The sequence below is a fragment of the Cibotium barometz genome, chromosome 57, assembly GCF_041138505.1.
Source record: "Cibotium barometz isolate CiBa-2024 chromosome 57, ASM4113850v1, whole genome shotgun sequence".
NCBI lineage: Eukaryota > Viridiplantae > Streptophyta > Polypodiopsida > Cyatheales > Cibotiaceae > Cibotium > Cibotium barometz.
Window position 1 is genome coordinate 34,947,775 of NC_141102.1, and position 20,357 is coordinate 34,968,131.

Below are 20,357 nucleotides of genomic sequence, written 5' to 3' on the forward strand. Positions count from 1 at the left end.
GCAGATGCGTGCATTGGAGCTCCGACAACGAGAAGACGACACCATGCGACGCGTGGAACACGAGCGTTACCTCAGAGCTTTGGACGCCAGATTGACACCGGCGGCGCCCTCGAATCATTTTCCCGAGAAAATGAATTTCAGTAAGTATAATGGTAAACTTGATCCCACAACTCTTTATTCATGGTTACATCAATTTGAAGCTTACTTTGCCGCTGTTAGAAAAACAGATACTGACAGAGTGATCTTAGCCAGTTGGTACTTGGAAGGTGAGGCCATTCCTTGGTGGACTCAGTGGGCTCATGCCCACAACAGAGCAGGTATGGCAGCTTATCTGTGGGATGAGTTCGTCCGCGACCTTAAGCAACGGTTTCTACCGCCCCACTACCTTGAGCGACTCGAAGACGAGTTCAAGGGAGCGCGTCAGAACGCGCAACCAGTCCTTCAGTTTGCCAATAAAATTTTGACCTTATGTCTGCAATTAGGCTTATCTGATATGGACAAGAAAGGGCAGTTTTTGTATGGCCTGGACACGCAAATCCAATGGGAGGTGCGTATGTTTAGGCCAGCCACCTTTGAGGACGCACTCTCGCTTGCGCAGAGTGCAGAAATGAAACACAATGGTGGCAAGCCCAAGACTTCCCAGCCGGCTTCTCCCAGGGCTAACGCCTCGGGGGGCAAAAGCCAGAACCAGACGGGGTCTTCCCCGGGACAAAGCCCGATAGCCTCTGGCTCCAAGAACTCAAACAATGCATCTAAGCTTACTCCAGACCAGAAAGCGGAGGCACGTAAGACAGGTGGCAAGTTGAGTGCTGAGGAGCTTTCTCAGTACAAGAAGGAGGGTAGATGTTTCTTTTGTCATACAAAAGGACATACTTCTCGGGATTGTCCGAAGAAGCCTCCAAAGGCCGTCGCCGCCTCCACAGCTTCCGTGGTGAGCTCAGCTCCCACACAGACCCCAGCGGCTATCCCTAGTTCTTCAAACCCCAATGCTTCAGTTGGAGCAATTATTAGTTGGGAGCTCGAAGATAAGCAGAAGGGCGCCCATGACCAGGAGTATGAGCGCAACGAATTGCTCAAGTCCTTTAGCTACATAGGTGGCCAGAGAGTCGTCGTCTTGTTTGACAGCGGCAGCACGGAAGATGTGGTCACGGAACAGGCCGCTAGGCGTGCCCGTTTGGAGCTGACTCCGGTGGACAAACAGGTTGAGGGTTTTAGCACAAGTATGACAACGAGCGTCAAGTATGAAGCTCTAGGTGCTAAGTTAGTGATTTAGGGCATAGAGTTTGTGCGTGACTTTATGTTTGCCCCTCTTGTAGGAGCAGACATAATTTTGGGTATCCAGTGGTTTCACAAGTTTCTTCCTGATGTCAAGTGGGACAAGCACACGTTCCATATCAATCGGAATGTGTCAAACACCCCGGTGACCATTAAGTGTGAGCCAGGTATTCCGAACTTTCCGCTCATAAGCCACTTGCAGGCTAAGCGAGCAGTCAAGAAAGGCGCACAGTGTGCGATGATTTACATCCAGACAGCCCAGTCGGTGGCCAGTGCTTCCGAGAAGTACTCGGTTCTCCATGAAAAGTTCCAGAAGATTTTTCTTCGGGATAGCCTCCCTCCCCAGCTCCCCCCGTCCAGACCGGAGGATCACAAGATTGACCTCCTCCCAAGCTCGGAACCCCCGAGCAAGTTTCCGTATCGCCTTTCTAAGGCAATGGAATCGGAGTTGGACCGCCAACTCCAAGAATTGTTGCAAGCTGGCTTCATCCGCCCCAGCGTGTCGCCATTTGCAGCACCGATCTTGTTTGTCAGGAAGAAAGATGGGGTCTTCCCGGTTGTGTGTCGATTATCGTGCACTCAACAAGCTAACTTCATCCGCCCCAGCGTGTCACCATTTGCAGCACCGATCTTGTTTGTCAAGAAGAAAGATGGGTCTTCCCGGTTGTGTGTCGATTATCGTGCACTCAACAAGCTGACTATCAAGAGCAGATTCCCGATGCCTCGAATTGACTATATTCTCGAGAGGCTAAATGAAGCAAAGGTGTTCTCAAAACTGGATTTAAAGAGTGGTACCACCAGGTACGGATTGTCGAAGGGGACATCCCCAAGACAGCCTTCCGTACAGAACGGGCCCACTATGAATTTGTGGTCATGCCATTTGGTTTGACGAACGCCCCAGCTACATTTAACCGCATGATGATGCGTATTTTTCAGGATTTGATTGGAAAGTGTGTGTTCATATTTCTGGACGACATACTCATATTTTCAGCTACAGTTGAGCAGCATGACGTTGATGTGGAGAAAGTCCTTAAGTTGCTGGAAAGCAATGAGCTCTATGTCAATGAAAAGAAGTCAGAATTTTATCTGTTCTAGGTGCATTACTTGGGATATATAATTAGAGCTGAAGGCATTCGACTTGATCCGGCTAAAGTGGCCGAGATTGTTAACTGGGAAGTACCTCAGACGGCTTATGACATTAGATCATTTGTGGGTATATGCCAAGCATATTCCACCCACATCGACAAGTTTTCGGATCTCTCGGCAGATCTCACCGATCTGCTAAAGGGAGTGAAAACAAGAAGGCAAAAGATTCAAATGACTCCACGAGCGTTGGAGGCATTCCAGAATCTCAAGGTGGCTTTATCAGAAGCGCCTTGTTTAGCCCTTGCCTTGTGGAACGAACCATTTCAAGTGATCACCGATGCGAGTAACATCGCGATTGGAGGTGTATTGCAACAGAATGGGCATCCAGTAGCTTACATGTCTCGTAAGTTACTGCCCGCCGAAAAGAACTACTCAGTCTATGATCGTGAACTCCTAGGAGTTATACAAGCCTTGAAACATTGGAAACATTTCCTGCATGGCCGTGACTTCGAGGTTCGCACTGACCATCAGGCATTGCGCTGGATTCAGACGATGCCAAGTGCACAGTGGAGTGATCGACAACACCGCTCGAGTCAGATATTCCAGCAGTTCGGTGGTATGATTGAGTACCTTCCAGGAAAGGCCAATCCAGTGGCCGATGCTTCGAGCAGGAAGGGACAAGTGTCTACGATTCAGACCACTAGACTTGACCTTGTTGGAACAGGACTAGAGGACATGAAGCACACGAACGCGGATTCCGAGGAATTCGGTACTCAGTGGGAACAGGCATTGGATGCCGCAAGACCATGCCATTTTCTGATACGCGATGGTTGGCTTTTCTACAAAGGCCGACTATGTGTCATGAAGTCATTCCGAGCAGCTCTTCTCCATGATGCCCATGACGCCATTACAGGTGGTCACAGGGGCATGAATTCGATGTGTTTACATATGTACAACGCTGTGACATTTATCAAAAGGTGAAAGCTCCTCGTGGAAAGAAGATAGGGTTGTTACAGCCCTTGCCAATTCCTGAGGGTCCTTTCCAGGACATTTCGATGGACTTTGTCACAAATCTGCCTCCGAGTCAGTAAGCGTAATACGCAGTACTTAACTATTGTTGATAGGTTTAGCAAATTTGTTATGCTTATTCCTTGCAGGGCCAATGTGACCGCCGAGGATGTTGCCCAGTTATTCATTCGGCATTGGTACCCGATTGGCGGGATTCCTAGCACCATAGTGTCAAACCCAGATGCCAAGTTTACCAGTCATTTTTGGAGGGCATTGTTTGATAATTTTGGTACTAAGCTGAATTTTTCCAGTGCATTCCACCCACAGACAGACGGCCAGACAGAGATATACAACCAGTTGGCCTTTGATGTGCTGAAGTGTTATGTCCACGATCAGCAAGGTAAGTGGGAATCGTTTTTGCCTTAAGTTCAAGCTGTTTTGAATGACTCTTTTTCTTCAGCTATTGGCAAGACTCCATACGAGGCAGCGTTTGGAAGACCTTTCCAGTCGTCGTTAACCAGGACTTCGTCTTCAGTACCGGAGGCGAACAGAGTGACGGAGTCTTACCAAGAGATTTTAGAGTCAGTAGAGGACAGATTGGATAAAGCACAAGAGGCCTACACTCGACAGGCCAACAAAGACCGAAGGGATATGAAGTTTTCAGAAGGAGATTGGGTTTATCTTCGGATTATGAAGCAAAGACTGAAACATGTGGGCAAGCGATGCCCAAAGTTGTCTTTCAAGAGCTTCGAACCTTTCCCCGTCCGGTTAAAGCTACCTCCGAGTTGGACTATGCACGATGTATTTCATGTCAGTTGGTTAAAGCCATATGCAGGTCCACCCCCTTCAGAGGTCAAAGACAAAGCAGAACCAGACATTGTGGATGAAGCAGAAGTAATGGTTCTAGAACAGATCCTTCTGCACCGTTTCAAGCATGGCTCAGGCCGAAGACTACGACAGTTCCTCACAAAGTTTCAGGACCGAGGAACTCATGAAGCGGTATGGCTCGACAAGGAGTTCTTCAAAAACTATCCGGCGTTATTGACGGATTATTTGGAGGCTATGCAGCTTCCGTCAAGTTAAGCAGAAGGAGATGTCACGTGCATCCCGCACTTGGATGCCACGTAGACATTTCTGTACAGAAGGTGCAGGACCTGGGATGGTGAACTGGTCCCATGTGAGCCCACTCCGGGACGAGTCAGCCAGGGATCCATCTCAGTCGTCCGAGGTCAGGTATGCATTGTCCTGCACATGAGTCCAAGGTCAGGTGTGCACTGTCCTGCACATGAAACAGTGCCAGTCCGTGCTGAGAGTCTCCCTCTAGAATGATGTCAGTGGTTCTGTGTATCTGGTATGGTACCGGATGCCAGATCACTGAGTAGATAGTGGTTAGGACAAGGGGCCAGCCCATAGGGCTACCCCGGAGCTTAGTATGGGCATGGGAATGGTGTGAAACCATCCCCATGTGGGCCAGTAAGGCCCAGGCTGGACCCACCAGCCATGGAAGGGTTGTAGGACAGCCCTAAGGCAACAATAAGGCTATTTTCAGGAGGTTACAGCCTTCATAGGGCTGTAGGGCAAGTATGGGGCAGCCCATACAGGCTGCCCAGCCCATGGATTGTGGGCAAAGGCTATGCCCAACCTTCTAGAAGCAAGCGCCTGCCTCCCCAGCTATACGCAGCATTTATTAGGATTTTTTTGAGCATTTAATGCTGAATTTACTCAGTCGTGGGATTTGTCTGCTGGCCGCCTGCTCTTATACTGGCCGACTACTGCTGTAGGGTAGTATAAATAGGAGAGGTCCACAATCCCATCATTCATCTCAGTATTCACCAAGAGCTCAAGGCAATCAAGGGCTAGACAAGCCAAGGAAATTGCTAAGCAAAGGGGTGGACTTCTGAAGGTCAAGGACAGGGATTTCCCAGCCAAGAAAGGTCAAGAATTCTGTATTTGTTTTCAGATTTACATCATTCTAATAAAGCAAATACACCATCCGTGGTGGGGGCCCTACAGAGGGTAATTGGGACCCAATACTGTGTCCTCTCCATCTCTCTCTCTCTCTCTATTTTCTGCACTTCTCCTTTCAAGTGTTGTGCGTTAATTTCCGCCGCGAAAAGAGTGCTGAATTCTGAGTTTTGAGGTTACCGATCTTTCTCCGAAGCTTCCGCATATTACATTTTCACTTGTTTATCATCTATCCTATTCACAAGCACATGTTCTACACCATCTGCCGGCTGGTATTGCCATTGTAAAAGCCTCTTGCTACATAACATGATGTTCATTGTCTGATGTCTCCCTCTCTCCTATGTTTTGCTTCCGCATTGTGCAACTTTATCAACATTGTCATCATGCAGCATCACATGGATACTTTAGCTTATGTAGCTAGTTTCATAAATTTTTTTCTTTTCCATGGTATTTTGATGACGTTAATATTTCTTTCTTTCTCTCACTCTCGTGACCCCCCGTTCACTTCAGAGTTTGCCATCCAGACACATGATCCTCTAGCCCCACAACCCCAGGGGGGTCACCAAAGAGAGGGCTAAACATCCCCGACCCCAGGCATACCGACTTTCTACCTATCTCGAGACATTCTTCAATGACATGGAGAGCTCCCATCTCAGATGAGCGATTACTACAGCCCTCCCATCTGTGTTGGAAGAGGATGGCATCATTAGCTAAATCTTGCTACACTACACCTGTTCATCCCACATAGGGACATTGTATCAGTCATCTAGCACTATTAGCTGGTTTCTTTTTTTCCAGTTTTTTTTTCAATGCCTCAGTAGTCTCATGGACTCATTGGACTGATTTTTAATCTCATAGACCCTTGGGGTCTTTTGAAGACATTAATACAACATTCTGTGTGTGCATGAGTGTATGTGTACACTGACCTGAACAGATACTTGATCCCTCTTAGCGATTCTAATGTGTGACCGAATATTTCTTGAACGGCTGTTGCCTGGGCATACAGAGCAAATGCTGTGGCGCTAAATTGGATGACACTGCAAATCAGACACAAAAAAGTTAACCTTCAGCCAGTAACTATTTAGCAGCAACGCTCATATCTGTGGCGTGAACAGCCAAGTCATAAATCACCTATGACTTGCTCCCACCTCAAGGAGAAAAGTGGCGTTGTTCTCTTCCCCACTACATTGTGATGTTACTAACAGTCAATACATTATGTCTGTGCACATCTCCTTTCCTTCAGTGCGTGGTCTAGTGTTTCCATGACTACAGAGCATAATAATAATCACCTGATTGAAGAGAGTAAAATGAGCCCAACATTGAAGAGGAAAGAGTTCATCAATGTCCCTCCCCACCTGCAGATAAAGGACATGAAAACCTTTTCAGCATAAGCTTACTCAACGATTGGCACACACCTACACCATGCAACCACGCCGAATAACCTTCACAATAAGAGGATAAGTCTAGATACACAGAAAGTGTTAATCCTGGCTTTCAGGCAATGCATGCATGTATCTGCAGGTGGGGAGGGGCATTCAAGCTAATATTATGCAAAAATGTAGTGCTTACTTCATTGGATGAATTGTAACAAAGACAAGCCTCAATCCAAGCTGCATCTCCCCAGCCATTACAGCCAAAAGTAGGTAGAAGCAGAAGAAGGCAAAAGCAGCAGTTCCAAAGAGTCCTGAGAAAAATACGGAAGGTTAACAAAAGAACCAAAAAGTACATCAAGCTTCAAAACAAGCTAGTCACTAATGGCAATGCCAGAGAACGAAATCCATATTGTCAAAGCTACGAAGCTAACCATCTCATTCCTTGTAAGGAAACCACTAGATAGTAAACAAAGTTAAATTCCTCCTCAGTAAGAACTGTGTACTAGTGTTACAGCATTCCACCACATCAACCTAGAACATGCAACATGTATGTGTTCTCCCTCTTCAAAAAGTTGTGCTGTCAGTTTCATGGCTATGTTCACTCACTTGCTGGCCTAAACAATAAAGGATAGTTGGCCTACTAATAGACACTGTCACTAGGGAAATTGGGTTACACTACTATCACGGGAGGAATGAAGGATCTTACAATGAGCATTCCACTACATGCAGAAAGATTTGTGGTTGACCCTGGATTTCAACAATGAGGAAGGCAGCACCAGGCAGAGGTAAAGGTAGTTTGAACCCCACTTTGTGGAGGCTGATTGGTACTCTAGAAGGCGGCTGCAAAGTGAAGAATGAGCTTGCAACTCACCAGGTAATGTTCACAAGAAACGATGTGCAACATGATAAGTTTACATGCAGACCTAAACTTTCTGCTCACTGCTTATAATATAAAGCAAGTCGTCATTTGATTTTGAACTTTACATTACACACGTCACAAAACATGCACCAACAATTGTAGATTTCATGTTGGCACCATCACTAGATATAGGTAATAAAACCCCAGAGCTTCAAAACCTTGCCATTTTTAGCTTGATCCAAGTTTATGCCTCCTCTACTTTGGAGCATTTGTGGACATCTTTGTAAAATCAAATTTGTATGTGCCAACAGAGATAAAGCTTACAAATTTACACGCAACCAATACAACAATTCGTACAAGTCTAAATAGATGATATTAGCTCTATTGTTGGCCTTGTTGTGCAGAAGACAAATGGAGACATGTAATGGACTTTTTTGGAGGATCGTGTTTGTTTATTGGCGTCTTGTTTGATCAATCAATAAAGGCACTTTGCAGTACTGCTCAACCGAGCCTTTCAATATCTTGTTCATTTTCAAATGTGGCAATCTAGAAAATATGACTTGCTAAGATTAGAACTTGATATAAGTTCATTCTCATTTCTTAAGTGCATATTCTCGAGTTAAAAAGCCTTCAAAATGATGCGTTGGATGGTAGTCTGTGGACCAAACAATAAGTGTTGAAGGATATACATATTGACTAAACAAATCAACCAATGGTTCAGCATCTTTCTGTCCTAATAAGCACTTTTTCAACGACATAATTTTCCAATATGAATAGAATGTTAGTTCTTCCATTGCTGTGGATCTTGCACAATATATATTCATAGAATGAGTTATAGAAAATAACCTCTTAAAGAACAATGTCATAATGACGGTGGTGAGGAATCAACATAGAAAACAGACTTACTTCTTTGGATAGTGTGAGTGCTGCTGCTGTTCGAGACGTTGGTTTTGTTAAGCATAAGCAGAGATCACCTTGATTTCAATGGGTCAAGTTTCTCTAATCCTAGTTTTTTTGCACCATTGAGACTCTCTCTCTCTCTCTCTCTCTCTCTTATCATAGCGACTTAAGTGCCCACCCAAAGGCAGCTTAGTCTCTCACCTGAAGGTGATATAATTGTGGCTGCATAATGGCCTAGATGCCGCCAAGGAGCTTGCAGGGATTGAACTCGGGACCTGCCCCTCCCAGTCACAAACCCACACCACTAGGCTACACACCCATTGGATATGTGCTCTAAGACTTACCAATACATACCATGAAAAAGTTTATTAAATTTCCCAAAATGTAACGTAGGAAATTATGTGCTTGGATGTATTGCACATGCACATGTGGGATGAGGGCCTAAGCACATGCTATAGGACTTGGGTTTATGGGCAGCCCATGTGTGAAAGGTCCTAGGAGTAAGTGACTATATAAGCCACTTTTGGAACAGTTTTTGACATATTACCATTTTGGTCATCTTCTTGCCTAGAGCAAGCTTTCATGTTGAGCTCTGTTAGCAGTCATCTCCTATTTGTACATTACACACTAGCTCCTTTGTTGTGGGTGTGCCTGGCTGTCTCCATTTTTCACCACTTTCCATGGTGCTTTCCCAGTATTGCTGGATGTGGGAGGGCTGTTTTTGCTGTCAGCTGTTGTCTTCTGCAGGACTTGTGAGAAGAAGCCCGACTCAAACCGTTATAAATTGAAGGCCGAGCGGACCTGTACAGTTGTGGCGAGAAAGGCCACTATTGGAGAAAATGTCCTAAGCGGAGTACTGCGAAGAGTGCTGATTCTGTAGCTTCAGCTACAAAGACTCCAGCCTTTGTGCACTTGGAGATTATGGACACAGATGCTTCATCTTCTTCGAGCGGGGACGCAGTTGGTTTCACCGCCAGGGATACTCGGGAGTGGATTCTCGATAGTGGTGCTTCCAGGCACATTACTCCTTTCTGAGAGTTTTTTATAGGATCTTAAACGGCAGTCGGGTCGCATTTTCATTGGCGACAATTCCACTATACGGATTCACAGTGAGTGCAAGATGGAGATCATTCCCGATGGCAAAGGGGGGAAGCATTCCTCTTGTGTTCTTTACGTCCCCGCACGTGGTTTTCATCTATAGTCAGTGCATGAGATTTGCAAGACTAGCTTCCAGGTGGATTTTGAGGAGCATTCTGTTGCTCTACGGGACAAAGAAACAGGCCAGGTTGTATGGGAAGGTGGAGTGAAGAACGGTATCTACAAACTCTCTGCACTCTTTTCTCTGACAGGCACTCAGATCGGTGACTTGTGGCACTTCCGTTTTGGCCACTTGAATGTGGATGCATTGTCGTGGGTTTTCTGGGACCAATTGGTGGATGGCTTGCCAGATGTTGGCAACAAGCAAGGACGCTGTAGTTCTTGCATTCGTGGTAAGCAGCACAGGGAATCTTTTCCGAAGCAGGCTTCTAGGCGGGCTTCGAAACCTTTGGAGTTGGTACACACTGACTTATATGGACCTATGCAGACCCCATCCTTGGGAGGTTCTTTGTACTTTATGCTGCTTGTTGATAATTGTAGCAGATTCACATGGGTTTATTACCTTTCCCAGAAGGACCAAGCTTTTACTCGGTTCAAGGTGGAGGAGTAGTTTGGATTGCAGATAAAGACTCTTCGGGCTAACAAAGGAGGAGAGTTCTCTTCTAATGCGTTTGTGCGGTTTTGTGTGGAACATGGCATTAAGCGAGAGCTAGCCAATACACATTCACCTTCAGAGAATGGAGTGGTTGAGCGAAAGAACCGGACTGTGGTGGAGTTGGCGAGGACGATGCTGAAGCATCATGATCTTTCTCGTCCACTTTGGGGAGAGGCTGTGGCTACAACTGTCCATATGCTCAACCGATCTCCGACGACTTCAATACCAAAGATGACTATATTTGAGGCTTATTTTGGCAGGAAGCCAGATGTCTCCCATTTTCGTGTGTTTGGGAGTGATGCCTATGTTCACATTCCAAAGAAGCAAAGGGGGAAGCTTGACTCAAAGTCCCAGACGCTTGTATTTATGGGATATAACTCTCTTTCCAAAGGCTACAGGTTGTATGACCCAAAGCAGAACGAGGTTGTTGTCAGCAGAGATGTTGTCTTTAATGAGCATGTTCCAACTTCCACTGTTGATGAGCCGCCACATCTTGGAGACCCAGATGAGTCTGAGGATGATTCCTGTAACTTGGTTGAACACAATGCTAATCAATACACTTATATACACTAAGATTTGAAGGACACTTGCTCATATACAAGAAGTAAATTGCTGAAATGACAAGAGACACACAATGAGCCAGAACGACCGACCCCTCCCTTGAGTAAATTGTATTACTATTGGAGAAATTCAATACATAGCTTCACGGGCATCCATTGCCAAATCCTCCATGCCAATGCATATGAAATTCAACATTTAGAAAACAATGGTATGTCGATGTAGATCACCAAGGAGCTGCCTTGATGCCCGGCCCGACTTCAGTGCCCATATTCTCTACCATTGGCTCTATGTTCTACCAAGCAAGGTAGCAACATCTTCAAGAGCACATAGGACAAGAGAAATACTACACAGGGCGGCTAAACAAGGAGTCCTGCCCTTCTACTGAATAAGTAATGACAACACATTGTCCAATAAGCTTACCAATCTTCATAGAAGTTGTTGCAAGCGGAAGCCTTCGCGTTGGAAGCTTTAGAAGTGTTGATATTTTCGATTTGCCGCAATCCTTCGCGACAAAAGTCTTCAAGAGGATGAAGGGAACCCTGGGAAAGCTTCCCCTATGATTCAACTTGAGAAAGGAAGGCTGAAATTAGGGTTTTTCAACAAAAAGACTAGAAATTACAACAAAAATGAGAGCTATTTTGCTGAATTTCAGTCATTGGGAGTGCGTAGGAGAGTGATTAGCACTTGGAAACACTCTTGGAAGCTTGGAAAACACCCTAGCAAGTTGGGTATGGCTATGGAGAGCTTGGAAATGGAGAAAAATGGTGGAAAAACAGAGTTTTCAGCCTCCAAAAATCCTCATGAAGAGAAAACACGAATTTTCTCTTAATAAGTAAGTGAATTGGGGTCCAATCAGGTGAGGGGACATGGGGAGATGCCCATTTATGAGTAAAAAGGGAGGATCAGGTCCTGGACATTGAGTCTTGTCCGCCTCGGGACTTCAGTGAGTGTGAACTTGGAAGCGGTTATAATTTATAAGTGACTTTTGGGCGCCCAAACTTTAATGAAGTGGGAACGCACTCATTTATAAATATTGGCTAAGTCCTAAGGGCTATTTGAGCCTAGATTGGGTAATACTTACCACCTGTTCACATGCCACCAACCATGTCAGCAGACAGTTTCACACGCACGGTTCACGGGCGGGCGTCCCCTAGCCCAAAACTACACATAGGTCATGCAGGCATGAAAACAGCATGCAATTTCATTTGCAGGCAAGCACATAAAGATGCTATGCAATGCAGCATTGGCATGAGCAATTTCCGTTCATGAAACCATATAAGACAAGGCGTTTCCAGGCAAGTATATGCGATACCAGACCCAGTGGAAAGCCAATCCTCCAGGCGTTTCCGGGCATGTACACAAAGGCACAATTCCCAGCGGAAAGCTAAGTCCTCCAGATATTCTGGGCATGATAACGTCAAGTCCCAGCGGAATATCATATCCAACTATACAGCATGACACGTGTCAATCACATGCATAGACACATTCCATAAGCCATGGACACCAATCCAATATGTACATAGTGTGAAAGCAAGAGTGAACCATTCGGGTGGCCAAATGGTGACAATTCCCAGTCTATTGTTCCAGCTAGACAGCCTCAGTCAGTTGTAGAGGTTGAGCCCGCGGCTGGAGATGAGCCCCAGCAGCAGCAGCAGCAGGCTCCACGTTCTGTTCGAGTACCAAGGTGGTTGTTAGACACCCTTCGGTCGGGAGTCAGGTGTTATGGAGCTTCCCTCTGAGTGGACCACAGAGGACGGACCTCTAAGATCGCACAGAGTTCATGACAAAAGCCATTCAATGAAGCTCTTATTACAGGTAAACTATGCTTCGATGTCTCGTATCACGTGGGACAAAGCCCACTTCCGTGAAGGAAGCTCTTTCTCAAGAGACTTGGAGGAAAGCCATGCAAGTGGAACTAGATGCCATAGAGAAGAATAAAACTTGGGAGTTGGTTCCGAGGCCGTCAAAACGGTCAGTCATTGGTGTCAAGTGGGTCTTTAAGACCAAGTATACGTCTGATGGGTCAGTGGACAAGCACAAAGCTAGACTTGTGGCTAAGGGTTATTCTCAGCGGCCTTGCATCGACTATGAGAATACCTTTGCAGCGACAACGAGGATGACCACAATTCGGACTGTTCTTGCCCTTACCTCTTCTCAGCGATGGCCCGTATATCGGATGTGAAATCCGCATTCCTTAATGGTGACTTGCAGGAGGAGATGTATGTTGAGCAGCCTCCAGGCTTTGAGGTTCCAAGATCAAAGGGGATGGTTTACAGGTTGCGGAAGGCCTTGTATGGTCTTAAGCAGGCTCCGAGGGCTTGGAATCAGAAGATTGATTCCTTCTTTCTACGGATAGGATTTCAGAGAACAGTTGCAGATCCTAACTTGTATCTCTTTCAGGAACGCGGTTTGGTCACGTTAATTATCCTTTATGTGGATGATCTCATTGTCACTAGCGGTCATGTGGAGCACATAGCAGTGAGGAAGGTTGCCTTGTCAAAGGAGTTTGAGATGACCGACTTAGGCTTACTCCACTTCTTCTTGGGATTGGAGATTTGGCAAACCCAGAGGGGATTCTTTGTCTCTCAGCAGCGGTATGTTCATGAGTTGCTTGAGGCCTTTGGGATGGAGAACTGCAAGTCTATCACTTCATCGATGGACCCAAACACTAAGCTTACAGTAAATAATCCTTGTGAGCCAGTTGCTACCTCTCTGTATCGGAAGCTTGTTGGTTCATTGATTTGGTTGTTGAACACCAGATTGGACTTGAGCTTTCCTGTGGGGCTGTTGAGCTCATTCATGCAGATGCCTTTGAAGACTCATTGGGACGCAAGGTTGCGGATCTTGTGGTATCTGCAAGGTACGAAGAATCTTGGACTCTTCTATGACACTAGAGAGGGAATGACGGATGGAGTCCGACTCCAAGGCTGGAGTGACTCAGATTGGGGAGGAGATCCAGACACGAGGAGATCTACAACAAGCTATGGTTTTACCCTCGGTTCAGGAGCTATTTCATGGAGCAGCAAGAGGCAACCAACTATTGCCTTGTCGTCTACAGTGCAGAGTATTGGGCTGCTTGTGGTGCTACTTGCGAGGTTATGCGGCTACGGAGGTTGCTTGGCGAGATTGGGTTTCCACAAAAGGAGCCCACGGTCATCTAGTGCAATAACCAGAGCTGTATCGCTATTGCTCGGAACCCGGTCTTCCATGCCCGGACCGAGCACATAGAGATACAATATCACTTTGTTCGTGAGAAGATTTTGGCTAGTGACATTTTGCTTGTTTATTGTTTGACGGAGGACAATGCGGTGGACCTCTTCACGAAGTCTCTACCTCACGCTCTGCTCCGATAGCACTCTAGCTCACTGGGGTTGGTTCCACATCCAGGAGCTAAGAAGGGGTGTTAGCAGTCATCTCCTGTCTGTACATTACACACTAGGGCCTCTGTTGTGGGTGTGCCCGCCCAGTTAGGTGTGTCTCCATTTTTTCCCACTTTCCATGGTGTTTTCCCAGTTTTGCTGGATGCGGGAGGGCTGTTTTTGCTGTCGGTTGTTGTCTTCTGCTGGCCGAAGGGACGTGTTGCTACTCAACTTTTTTCAGTGCTGGCCGACTACTATTTTTTTCTAGTCGTCAGCAGTTGGGGCTGATGTTGCCCTGTTTTGGGCTGGCCGACCAGCAATGAAACTGGCCTCTGGTAGAAACCAAAGTGCGGTAGACTAGCAGTCACCTTTCCAAATGTAGTCCAGACAAATAACAAATGAACAGGAGCTAGATGCTCCAGAACAAAAAGGAAAACGACACCTGTTGGCCCCAAAGCTTGGCGCCCCCTTCGGTATTTCTTTATTCAAATTCAATGGAAAGTTTAACTGAGTACAACAAAGCCAGTCAGGGAAAGTAAACCTGCATGTCCAATCTGGCAGCCCTCAAGACCTCTTAGCATAGAGGATTCACATACAGATCTGTCCCACAAAAGCAACACACTGTGGTTTCCTCTAATCAACCAAGACAATACAACAGGGCAGCCTTGAGCACGCATCTAGCTGTTCCATGTTCATGGCTTCAAACTCAGCCTAAATACAAATCCACTGTCCAACTCTGCTTCCACCCTTCAAACTGCCATACCCCTCAAAGGGCCAGTAGAAACAACTCTGCAGCAGACATAAGCCATTGGAAAGAAAGAAAGATATGTTCAGAGTTTACCAACTGTTATGTGCAGTTCTGCACCGGAGGGATTGACCGTACCAGTCTGTACTAGCAGCCGCCTGTATCAGCAACTCTGCAACACATGTGTGCACTTGTCCGTACAGGTTTGTACTTGCAGCACACGTGTGTACCTGTATGTACTTTTCCCCTTGCAGCCGCCTCAGAACTGTACTTGCAGCTGTCCTTTTGATGCGCCGCATGTACCCTGGTGATGCGCCGCCTACAACTGTCCTTTTGATGCGCCGCCTTTACCCTTGTGAAGCGCCACCACCTGTACCAGCTATACGGGAATGAACTGTACCCGTCTGTACCTGCTGGACAGGGCTGTCATTACCCGCCTGCACCTGTCCGTACAGGTCCACACCTGCAGCCGCCTATTTGATGCGCTGCCTGCACAGCAGTCGCCCTGCAGCCGCCTGCAATAGCCTGTACCTGCAGCACCCGTACCTATCGTACCAGTGTGTACCTGCAGCCTGTACCAGCCTGTAATAGACGTCTTGCTGCTGCTGTACTGTACGGCTTCTCTCTACGCAGCCAACCGACTTGTACCAATCTCTCTCCACGCAGCCAGCCAGCCAGCCAGCCGATTCCTCCTCTCCAAAAAGCAAGTGAGAGAGAGAAAGAGAGAGATGGAAAGGAGGCGTGTACTCTAAAAGTGGAGTAGCCCTCCCTCCATAAATATCTTAGGCCCCTTTTTAAAGTTTATTAAAGTTTCTAAGGGCCACTTATGCCTAGGGGCCACCCAAGGTTAAAACATTATAAATATTAAATCCCTTGGTCCCCCTTCACACTTGGGGATGTCCACACATATTACTATTTGTCCGGGCACCCAAGTATGAATCATGAAATAGTTATCTTGCTCACCGACCACCATGCCCACACTTGTGCTGTTCCACTTTCACAGGGTCATGACATACCCCCCTCTTGAAAAATGGCAAGTGTCCTCGATTGCAATCTGGTGATATAGCAAAATATCCAAAGTGAAATGTACAATATGGCAAGATCAGCGTCCCAATCTCTCTAAGCCATGCATACCCATGCTGAACCTGAATGAGCCATAACAAGAGTCGGCTCCAACTCAAAGGCATCGAGATAAAGCTGCAAAGCCTGAGGTGAATCTGCTAAGTCACCTTCCTCCATCCACTTCGCATCCATCGGTGAGTAGTTCTTGAACTTCACAACTTCCGGCTGAGCCTCATCTGATACATCCTCAAGCACATCCCCATGGAAAGGTCTAAGTAGACTCACATGAAATGCATTGTGAATCCTCCAGTGATCTGGTAGCTTCAAGCGATAGGCCACCTCACCAATCTTTTCCAATACCTGAAAAGGTCCATAATAGCGCATGCTCAACTTAGGGAATAAGCGCTCTTTACCCTTCATTTTCTTGAGCCTAGCTTTTTCAAATCGCAAAAGAACCCAATCACCCAATGCAAACTCTAATGCACGTCTGTGACGGTCTGCTGCTTTCTTTTGCTTTTGCTGAGTTTTCTGGGGTGTCAACTTAATTCTCCGATAAGCTTCATCCATGTTCTCCACATACTGATCAGTCTCAAAGATCTTATCCTTTGTGTGCAAAATAGGTGGTACCTTCTTCCCTCCTTCCACAATCTCAAAAGGCGCCTTGCCCGTCGAGGTATGGACGGTGTTGTTATAAGCAAACTCCACCAAAGGAAGATACTTTTCCCATTGTTGCTTGTGCTCTGACACATAACACTTAAAAAGATCTAACACTGTAGAATTAGCCTCTTCCGATTGACCATCTGTTTGTGGATGAAACGAAGATGAAAACTTGAGAGTTGTACCCATGTTGTCAAACAACCCTCTCCAGAATAAACTCGTCATCCGTGGATCACGGTCACTGATGATAGATAAAGGCAAGCCATGATACTTGAAGATGTTCGCCATGAACAACTTCACCATATGATCAACATTGATCATCTTACGCACGGGAATGAAATGAGCCTGCTTACTGAACCTGCATATGATAGTCCAAATGCCATCATTCCCCGTTTGTGTCCGTGGAAGATCAAATATAAAATCCATGGCAATGCTCTCCCATGGTCTATCTCGAATAGGTAAAGGCTGAAGTAACCCTGGTGTCTTTTGACAGTCAAACTTCACCTTCTGACATACGATGCATTGCCTAACAAAAGCATCAACATCTCTTCTCAAGGTCGACCAATAAAAGAAAGTCTCAACTGCTTTTACCGTGGCGTCAATACCTCTGTGACCTGCATACGGTGGAGCATGACTTTCAATCATAACCTTGAGTCGTAATTGCTTGGTAACACACAATCTACCATGCATCAACAAAAAACCATCCCTGAGAGTATAATGATCATGCCGCAGACCCTCAGACATCTGATCATAGAGCCTTCCAAAATCCTCATCATGGGCATACTGCTCTTTCATCTCATCAAGCTCATGATGATAAGCAAGTGAAACTGCTGAGACCTGTGGCTTGCGTGACAAAGCATCTGCCACAACATTCTTTATGCCTTCCACATGCACAATCTGGAAGTGAAACAGAGACAAAAAAATTGGCCCATCGCATATGCTTCTCAGAAAGTTTAGTTTGCGTGAGGAAATAACGCAAGGTCTCATGATCAGTCTGCACAGTGAAATCAGCCCCAAGCATATAATGTTTCCATGTAGAAAGAGCATGAATTACAGCCAACATCTCTTTCTCATAAACCTACAAATGCTTCTCGGCATTCTGCAATATACGACTCTCATAGGCTATCACATGTCCTTCCTGCATGAAAATTGTCTCAATGCTGTTTCCACATGCATCACACTGGACAACAAAAGCCTTTCGGAGATCCGGTAATACCAATACGGGATCCGAAGTAAGCTTTTCTTTAAGCTTTTTAAAGGCTGTAATTTCCTGATCAGCCCATCTAAACAGAGTTGCCTTCTTTGTTAAGGCATGAAGGGACGAAGCAATCTCAGCAAAATACCGTATGTACCGCCCGTAGTAGGAACACAATCCCAAAAAGCTGCGTACATCATGCACGGTCCTCAAATCTGGCCAATTAAGAATTGCTTCCACTTTCGAAGGATCCATACGGACTCCATGCGTAGACACAATATGCCCCAAGAAGTGTATCTCTTCCAAGAAGAACTCACTCTTCTTGCCATTAATGGCCAGCCTATGCTTCCGGAGTTCTTCAAACACAATGGCCAAATGCTTCCTATGCTCCTCCTCAGTGTGTGAATGCACAATCATATCATCAAAGAATGTGCCCACAAACACTCTATGAGGCTAGAAAATCCTGTCCATCATCCTGTTAAATGTGGCAGGAGCATTTGTCAAACCAAAGGGCATAACTAAGAACTCATATAGTCCAAAAGTGGTCCGAAATGCTGTCTTATGCACATCCTCGGGTCTAATGTGTATCTGATGATACCCGCTTTTCAAGTCTATCCGACTAAAGACTGTTGAGCCTTGTAAGCGGTCCAATATGTCATCGATCCTCGGAATAGGGAATCGATTCTTGATGGTATTCTTGTTTAGCGCCCTGTAATCTATACACATGCGCCAAGAACCATCTTTCTTTTGCGCTAAGAGTACAGGTGAGCAAAAGGGTGATGAGCTAGGCTAGAGCAACCCTTTATTCAACAACTCCTGTACCTGACTCATAATTTCTTCTTGTTGGGCTGCACTAACGCGCTACGGCGGTCTATTTGGTGGAGTACTCCCCGGAATTAGATCAATAGCATGATCTTCTGGCCTTTCCGGAGGAAGTTCTCTTGGCAATGACTCGGAAAAATAATCTTGGAACTCACGCAAGAAATCAGTCCTGTCTTTATCTAACATAGACAAATTAGATTTAGACTCATCATCTTTTGCATCCTTTACAAAAATCAAGTACGCGAAAAGATGCTTTTTCAGAACTAATGAAATTGGCGAAGCTGATACAATAGAAACAGATTCCCCTTTAAGCTTTACATCCAAAATATGCTCTTTCTCTCTATGAGTCAAAGTAATCTTCCTGTTGTATGTATCCACCACCGCATGTACTCTATGGCACCATGGCATACGCAACAAAACATCACATCCATCAAGTGGCATGATGAAGAACTCCTCACTGTCCACATAACCCTGCACATGAAGCCTGAGCTTCCCAATAATAGGAGTAACGGGTTCTGCATACCCAGGACAAGCCAGATTAGCCTCATACAAAGGCCCCATCTCCTCTGCACGGATCCCCAATCGGCCAGCCAAATCCGGTGAAATAAAGTTGGCTCTAGCACCTGTGTCAAAGAAAATCAAGGCATTTTGATCTCACTTTGCCCCATGCCCTGCAAAACTCAGTCTCTTCACCACCTGGCTGTTCCCCAACAAGATCAGGAACTAACCCTGCAGAAGGTTTTGGTTTCTTAGACTTGGGCTCCCCTTTAGTGTCAGAGTCCTTTTGGGACTTACGCTTGGGACAGTTAAAAGACATATGTCCCTCCTCTGTACAGTAAAAACATTTCCGAGCATCCATCAAAGCCTGTCTCTCCTCAGGAGTTCTCTTGGGCATTGGTAACTTCTTATACCGCTTCTCTGTAGACCCTTTTGCATCACGCGAAGCATGCCCTAACTTTTCAGATTTCTTGCTTGAGCTTTTACTTCCTTTAAATCCAGATGAGACCCCAGTGAGTAACGCATTTGCTGTCATAGCATTCTCTATCATCTGTGACATATTTGTTACTCGAGTCTTTATGCAATAGTCACGCACTTCCTTGGGCAGCCCACAACAATACTTCTCCACTTGCTCAGACAAAGGCACTGCACGATAGGAAGTAACTGGGAGTAAAGCTTCCCAAAACTTCTTATTATAATCCTCAAGATTTTCACACTTTGATGCATCCAACTTGTGCCATGCTGTCATTACATCCACCTCAAAAGTAGATGTGAGCCATACGGAAGAGAACACCTGCTTAAACTGTATCCAAGTAGATGGTGCTATGCCCTGTAAAAGAAGAGTGGACCACCACTGCAATGCATTGCCCTTGAGAAAAGTCGCATCTTTTCTCACCTTAGAGGATTCCGTGTAATTTCCACCAGAAAAAGCAGCATCAAACTGTTGTAAAAAGGTAAGTGCCTTTAGCTTATCTTTGGCCCCACTGAACGTGTCAAATTTCACTGCAGCTCCCCCTTCCTTATAATCCTTCGCCTTACCCATAGGCGTTAGATTATCATAAGGAAGTGGCTTCACAAGATTGCTACCCCCAGCATTCATGCCCATCATAGAATCAACATTGCCAGTTCCCACACCTGGCATTCCATACATTCCAGCCCAAACATACCACTATGCATACCGGGCTGCATGCCCCCATACATGTTTCCTTGCATTCCGGGCTGCATGCCCCCAAACATGTT

General features: G+C 45.9%; 1 protein-coding gene across 4 annotated transcripts in view; it reads right to left on the reverse strand.

Moving 5' to 3' along the window:
* LOC147606693 (LIMR family protein Os06g0128200-like) overlaps positions 1-20,357 on the reverse strand; it is a 52,701-nt gene that overhangs the window by 3,331 nt on the left and 29,013 nt on the right. For all 4 annotated transcript variants that reach the window (XM_086791986.1, XM_086791987.1, XM_086791988.1 and 1 more), the window contains 3 exons: positions 6,904-7,018; positions 6,624-6,689; positions 6,261-6,371 (listed from right to left, as the gene is read on the reverse strand). In XM_086791986.1, the coding sequence (XP_086648112.1) occupies positions 6,261-6,371; positions 6,624-6,689; positions 6,904-7,018 (292 nt within the window). The remainder of the gene's footprint in view (positions 1-6,260; positions 6,372-6,623; positions 6,690-6,903; positions 7,019-20,357) is intronic.